The 7,813-nt window shown below is 45.0% G+C and overlaps 1 protein-coding gene across 1 annotated transcript in view; it reads right to left on the reverse strand.

Moving 5' to 3' along the window:
- The window catches only part of LANCL3 (LanC like family member 3), a 105,488-nt gene extending 98,010 nt beyond the window's left edge, over nt 1-7,478 (reverse strand). Inside the window, exon 1 of the mRNA XM_079122910.1 lies at nt 6,132-7,478. Coding sequence (XP_078979036.1) covers nt 6,132-7,262 — 1,131 coding nt within the window. The 5' untranslated portion in view covers nt 7,263-7,478. The remainder of the gene's footprint in view (nt 1-6,131) is intronic.
- Between the last annotated feature and the right edge of the window lie 335 nt (nt 7,479-7,813).

Below are 7,813 nucleotides of genomic sequence, written 5' to 3' on the forward strand. Positions count from 1 at the left end.
GGTGTGTGCCACTATGCCCTGCTTCCAAATTCGTTTGATAAGAATCAGAATGAACAGTAAGGGAACTCATTTCATACCCTAGAAACTTCCATCCTCTTTTTCTACTTATTATTTAGACATATACTTAAGTATGACAGAATCCACTGTTGAAAAGAATGTTAGGGGCTGGAGTTATAAACTCAGTGGTAGATCTCTTGTTTAGCAAGTGCAAGGCCCTGAGTTCAAACCCCAATACTACGAGCGAGAGAAGGAGAGAAAAGAAAAGAATATTAGAATATAGGAATTCCCAAACTCTTGTGAAGGGACTAGAAATTGATGTAACATTTCTGGAAAGCAATCTGATAATCTCTATCAAATGAAAAAATATAGGTAAACTTTGACCCTGCATTTGTGTCTTTAAAATTTTATCCTGCACATAAACTTGCAAAAGTAGGCAAAGATAATATATAGAAAGACATATGTATGCACATACATATCATGTATATGCATTGTGTATATATATATATGTGTTGTGTGTGTGTGTGTGTGTGTGTGTGTATTATACGTATTGTGATTGTATTCTTTATGGCATTATTTGTGATAGCAAAAAAAGAAAAAAAAAAACTTGAATCAACCTAAATGGTCATTGATAAAGGTTAAATCATGTTATAGTCATTCAGTGCAAGTAGGATAAAGAAAGAGACATCTCTCTATGCAAAATGTGCAAAGATGCCCAAGGTATATTAAGCAAGAAAGCAAACTGTGGAGTATACATATAATATGGTCCTTTGTGTGAGTGGATTAAAAATACACTATTTCTTTAAAAAGAACAAAAAGTTAGTAACTGTGAGCTCAAAGAAGGCTCATTTTCTATCTTTTGAGTTTACCTGGTAAGTATGACAGTAATAATTTTGAAGAAAAACCATGAGAATGCAAACAGTTGCTACCATGAAATATATTCCAATATTTACTAGCTTAGATTTTAATAAAATTGATACCTTAGCTTGTATTTGATTAACAACTAGTTGGCAGCATAAACAAAACACCCTGCGGTTTGCCATGGGACATAGAGGTGACCTGGAAAAGGAAACACCAATGGGAGGACAAGTGAATGGATAAAGGAGGTGGAAGGTTACAGACAGATCTTGCCAAGGAACGCCAAAGAGCAGACACTTTGGTAACCTCCCAACAGTCATTTCTCTCTCCCTTCTTTCTTGTCAGAATTTGTGTCCAATTCTAAAGGTTAGAAATGAAAAACACTATCCTTCCCAGGCTTCCCTGAAACTAGGACTGGCCAGGGACCAAGTGCTAAGCAATCAGTCAGAAGGGACATTCTTCTAGGATATAGCATTCTATATGATAAAAAGAGAAGCTGGAAAAAAAAATAAAACCTCAGATCTTCCTTTTGTACTTCAGTCATATAAGAACATGATGCTTGAAATGGTAGCAACCATTTTGAATACTGAAGCTGATCCAGCTCCCATATTAGAATGGCAGGGAAAGTAGCTGCAAAGGGTGTGGATTCTAATACCTCTCCTGAGATGCTGAACCAATCCTGGAATCCCCTCACTGTACACTGTACACTCCTTGTTAAGGGAAATAATAAACGTTCCCATTATTTCAGTCATTTTTTTGATTGCTTTGGCAAGGGAGTCTCGCTACGTTGCCCAGGCTGGCCTCAAACTCCTGGGCTCAAGTGATCCTCCTTCCTCAGCATGTGCCACCACATCTGGCTTTAATCACTTTTTATTAGACATTCTGTTTTCTTCCACTGAAAGCATCCTCACTTATACAGCTGCTCACCACCTGCCTCAGAAATGCACTGAGGACCCAATTAACAACTCTGTGATTTTTAGAATCACAGCAGGAAGATAGATAATCTTGTGTCGAGTAACATTTTCTATCTGATGTTCAGAATTACCTTGATGTTCTGTTACTAGGAGTGAAAAGGGCTAACACTGACTTCATTAAGCAGCTACTATGTGCCAAGTACTATGCTAGGGATTTTATCTAGGGTTGGTCACAACTTCCAAATCAGTCACTCTTGGCTGGGAAAATAAAATCACATCTATGGTTTTCACCTTATGGAAACAACTAAGCATGTCCCTTTATTACAAGTGTAGACCACAACCACCAGTAGTACTTAAGACTTTGTCACCTATAGAAATCACAGACAGGGGCTGGGGTTACAGTTCAGTGGTAGAGCTTAGTACTTGCCAAGCTCAGTGCTTGCCTAGCATGTGTGAGGCACTGGGTTTGAGCCTCAGCACCACATAAAAATAAATAAATAAAATAAAGGTATTACGTCCATCTACAACTAACAAAAAATTTAAAAAAAAAAAAGGAATAACAGATATATGCATATCACACTGCAGGTGTTGAATATCATTGACCCTCATCACTGTCTCAAAAGTACCATCATTAGGCTCTCTGCAAAATCTTATTTAATGTGTTAATAAAAAAGCAGGCATGCTACTGCAGCACACATTTGTAAAATATTTAGGTAATTGAATTGCAATATAATTCCCTTCCTTTGTAATGCTATGTGTTTTACTTTATGCATTTAAAAATGTTATTCTGGGGCTGGGGAGATAGCTCAGTCGGTAGAGTGCTTGCCTTGTAAGCACAAGGCCCTGGGTTTGATCCCCAGCACCCCCAAAAAAAAATGTTATTCTAAGAGGTCCTGCAAGTTTCAACGACTGACAAAGGGACAAAGGAATCTTTAGCACAAGAGGTTTACATCCGCATAACCAGTTCCCCTTATGATCAGGGTGTGTGTGTGTGTGTGTGTGTGTGTGTGAAAGAAAGAGAGAGAGAGAGAGAGAGAGAGAGAGAGAGAGAGAGAGAGAGACAGGAAATTGAACCCAGGGCCTTGTGCACACTAATGTACACAGTCTGCCACTGAGCTACACTCCAGTCTCTCATCATTCTTAATATTGTCAATCCACTCTCCAAATAGAAAACCAGGGTGATCTTTTGAAAGGTAAACCAGATCAATATATTCCCTCACTGAAACATGAGACTCCTGACTTTGATTGACCTGGCCCTGCAGGATCTGATCTTAGCCAGTTTCCATCTCCTTCTGTGGTTCTGAACTCCTGTCTCCCACTCTCTGTTTCGTTCATGCTGGCCTTTTACTATTTCTTTGAGATGTCCAAGCCATTTCCCACCTTGGGGCTTTGTCCTTGCTCTCCCCTCTGCCTAGAATGCCTGCTCTTAGGATAGCCACTTCATTCTCATGTTCTAGTGATGAGCCATGACATCCCTTCTAGAGACGCCTTCCTCCCAACCCATCCCAAGCAGCAGCCCTACCTCTCCCACCTGCCCCCAGTTAGATCTTGTTTACTACCTTCAGATCACTCATCATAACCAAATTATTATTTTGTTGTTGTTCATTACAAAATCCCAGTATTTAGTAAGGTACCTGGCAGAACAGGGAAACCTAAAATTCACTGAATGAATGAATAAAGGGCAAAATAATTCAAAGACGAAATTCTTACTAACACATTTACAAGTGAGGAAACTGAGGCTCAAGGATGTTAAATTATTTGTCCAGGACTAGGGATATAGTTCAGTTGGTAGAGTGCTTGCCTACTAACATAAATAAATAGAGTTTAAAAAAAAAAAAAAAAAAAAAAAAAAAAAACAGAAAAAGGGGGCAAAGCCAAGAGGTGGGTTGCAATTTTAAATAGGGCACACAGGAAAGGCCTCACTGAGGAGGTAAAGACTTATACAAGGTCACAGAGCCAGCTATAAAAATATCTAGGGGAAGTGTTCCAAGCAGAGAGAACAGAGAGTACAAACACCCTGAGACAGGAGAATGCCTAAAACAGCAAGAAGCCAGTGTAGATGAAGAAGAGTGAGCAAGAAGTGAAGTAGGTATGCAGGGGGCTAAATCGTGTGGGCCTTGTCGGCCATTTTAAGTATTGTAGCTTTAACTTTGAGATGAGAAGCCATTGGAGAAAAGGTAATAAGGAGGCTCTGCAGACCGTCGAACAGGGAAATGACATAATGAAAAGTGTTTTTAAGAGAATTGCTTTCTTAAAGTTAGATGGAATGGCTTAGTGAGAGTACAATACACTAATCCCAGTATATGGTGAGTCATTCGTTTCACTATTTATTATGTGGCAAACGTGTCAAGTGTATGAGGAGGATCTAAACTAGGGTGATAACTAAGGGAACTTCCAGATGAAGGTGGATAAAAATGACATCAGAAGAAAGGAAACTTGGGATATAATGACAGATTACTTATAAAGAAATGACACACAAGTTGGAAATTCAATTTAATCAAGGATTATGGATCATCCACTGACCCACAAAGGCAAAGCCATGTACTGGTCAGGACTTGGGGGTGAGGGCAGCATGATTAGCCCCTGCCCTACACTTTTCAAGCCTGAATTTCTGGATTGCTGAAGCTGAGCCTACTGGAACTAGCCGATCTAAAAGGTTAAGAACTGGGTTTTTATTGTTATTTTTTAATCTTCAGAGCTTGTTCTGTCTCTTGGGAGCAGAAGCCAAAGCACCTCAACTTGTTTAGTACAAAAAGACATATCTGGTTTGGCAGGAGGGCAGAAGAAAGGTCTTAATAAACGTCTTTGTGGATCAGCGTTGCAGACTGGCTTTGGACCACCAGTTTGGGGGCAGAGTTCTTCTGGTCTGCTTCCACATGCGACTTGAAGGGTCTTCCAATCTGTCAGTCCATTCTGGAGAAAAGGACCCAAGGCATGGGAAGGGAAAGAAGCAAGCTTAAGAAAAACAACTAGAAAAGAATTTGAAAATCGCCTGCCACCAGACTGCAAGGTCTGAGAAGCAGATGCAAATGCAATGCAAATGATATGTAAATAGCTCTGTGGCCTTGTAAAGGGTTTTATACAACTGGAAGGGCCCTTGGGAAACTGCTAGCAGATAACAGTGACTCAGAAGCAGAGTGAACTATTTCAAGACAACTTTGTCACACAGACCTTTGCTGCCCTGCTAGCACACTGCACATTCTTTAGTAATCTTTTTATTCTCACTTGAATCAACCTCCACTGCTATTAATAAAAAAAATCAAGTCTGCTTCTGTAGAGGTTATCTAAGTTAATTACACTTTTAAAACACACTGTATACTTTTAATTTTTCTTCAAACGCCTTTCTCACCCAAATAAAGTCAAGTAAAATGTGTCACTTCCTTCCTAGAACAGTATGTGGCTTGGGTGAATTATGAATGAAAGTGCCTCTCTTTCAGTTTTAGTTACTATGATCTTTTAGTTTCCACCCACCCCCTACCCCACAGGAATTGGCACATTCTCTTCTAATATCCACATTCTGTATTCAAAGTGAAATCATATGTATATATCCATACACACCACACACACACACACACACACACACACACACACAAATTCCCCAATTCCCTTTCAGGAGTCACTGAACAGCTATTCATCAAGAAAAGCTGCCCTGTCAAGAAGGCTGTGGACTTGATCATCCTGAGTACACATTTTAAAATGAAAAAAAAAAAAAAAAATATATATATATATATATACTTGACCACAGTGGGGTACATTTTTACCTACGTTTACGTATTTAAAGGGAGGATTCTCCCATCAAATATGCGTCTAATGAGAGCCATGGGATGTACTGAATTCTATTAAGCAACATAGTAAGCACAGCAGACCTACAGCTGGCCATTTATTCTTCGTCACACACCCAGGGGTCCTGAAATAACTCGCCTCCGCATGGGGCCCCTACTCCTTCCATTACTTGTGCAATACTCTAACATTCGAGGGGGCCTCAGCTCTTGAAGGTAGAGTCAAAGGAAAGGAAATCCCTTCCATTTTTGAGTTTTAAAAATCTCACTTAAAAGGGCCACTGTCAGCCTTCAGGAAGCTGCTGGGCAAAGAGGCGCCTGGGGCGAAGCCACGTTCAGCTTAAAATAAGAGCAAAGCGCAAAGACCTGGAATCTCCACAAACCAGAGGGGGAAAGACGAACAAAAGCAAAAGAGAAATCTCAAGTGGCAGAAGAAATGAAAGCGCCAGACAAAGAGTAACAAAGAGAGATGGAGGGGAACAACCCGAGGCGGTGCTGCGAGGGTCAGGGAGTCCCGGGAAGAGCGGCGGGGCAGGGCCGGGCGGGTGGCGAGCGCCCTCCCGCGGCCGGGGCTGCCTCTTACCTCCTGGGCGAGTTTCTGCTTGAGCACCAGCGCGGCACACAGGTAGCCCGCGCGGCCCACGAACAGCTCGTCGGAGCCGCACTCCAGGAAGGAGACGGGAGCGCAGACGGCGCACAGAGCCCGGAACTTGCCCAGCGGTTGCACGTAGTCGGACCGGCCCAGGGCGTGGTACACCAGCGTGGCCACAGCGTACACGCCCGCGCCCCCGAGTAAGAAGGCGGCGCGGGTGTCGGCGTCCTGCTCGCCCCACTCCTCCGCGCGGGCGCACGCGTCTATGAGGCGCTTGGCGGAGCGCAAGTAGCGCTCCCGGGCCGTGGCGAAGAGGGGGCTCTGGGAGACGTGGTAGAGCATGTAGGCCACCCCGGCCACGCCGCTGTACAGCCCACCCTGGCAGACGCTGGCCCCGGCCGTCGCCCCCCGGGCCTCAGCGCCGCCCCCAAGCGGGGGCAGCTCCTGGAGGATGCGCTCGATGGTGGCGGTGACCAAGGGCGCCACTGCCTCCTCGCACTGGCCCGCCAGCAGGCTGCCCTGGTAGTCATCGAAGCGGTTTGCGAAGCAGCGCTTGGTGTCCATGCTGTTGCCCGTGCCCCCCAATGTAGAGCTGGGGACCGCTTGAGGGCGCGCCCTGCAGCCCCGCGCACCACCTCCGGCTCTCTGAGGTACTCGGATGTCGATGTATGCGGCGGGGACGAAGCGAGAAGGGTGAGACGGGAGGTGACAAGAGGAGGCGGGCGCAAAGAAGAAGCACGGAGCGGATGGCCAAGTGGGGCACCGGGCTGCCGCGAGGCTCCCGAGTGGCCCGGGCGAGCGCGGGGGATGCGCGTCGTGCGCCCCCCTCCCAGAGGCCGCGCCCTCGCCGAACCCGCCCCCTCCTACGCCGCCGCAGCTCGGCCGCCTCTCCAAGGGGCCGAGGTGATCTCTGCCAGGACCCACGCGGGGCCCGCGCCACTCCTCCCGCTCCGCCCTCGGCTCCTCCCCTCCCGGCGGAAGACCAGGGACGTGCGGGACACCGATCCGGAACGCTGAGACTGGCATTAGCACACCTGGCAGCGGAGGCGACGACCTCCGAGTCCCTTGTATACTCAAAAGTGTGCTCCTCAAGTCAGCGGCATCAGCATCACCTGGGAGCATATTAAAAAACGCAGCACCCCAGGCTTCACCCCAGACCTATTGAATCAAAATCTGAATATTTAGCAAGATCTGTAGGTGATTGGCATGCACATTAAAGTTTGAGAAGCCTCTGAACTAAAGCACGGCAGGGTTGGGAGGGAACTGGGAGCCCTCCCCTAAGCCTGTTTTTCATCTTGACCACTATGGAGTTCTCATTCTGAATGTTTCAATTTCAAAGACTGGCGGGTCCGAGTACATCATGTTAAAAGGTAAAATGCCCCATGTGGAAACTTTTTCTTGTCTTTGTCGGTTTTGTTTGTTTTGTTTTTGGAGTATACAGGAGTGAAAAAGAACCACATCTGGTGAAGACAAGGGAATGAGGTCTCCCCTGTCCCCTGCATATATAGTAAGAGGCCAGTAAACATCCTGAGGCCATTAACTAGTTAATACAAGGACAAATGCTGAGTGAGAATTTAATTAGGCTTTTGTACATTCTGCTGTGTCCTTGGTTTTCTCCTTCCCTTCTTTTCTTTGTTCCCTTCTATTTTCCTTCCACAGGCATTATTGAGAGT

The sequence above is a fragment of the Sciurus vulgaris genome, assembly GCF_902686455.1.
Source record: "Sciurus vulgaris genome assembly, chromosome: X".
NCBI classification, from domain to species: domain Eukaryota; kingdom Metazoa; phylum Chordata; class Mammalia; order Rodentia; family Sciuridae; genus Sciurus; species Sciurus vulgaris.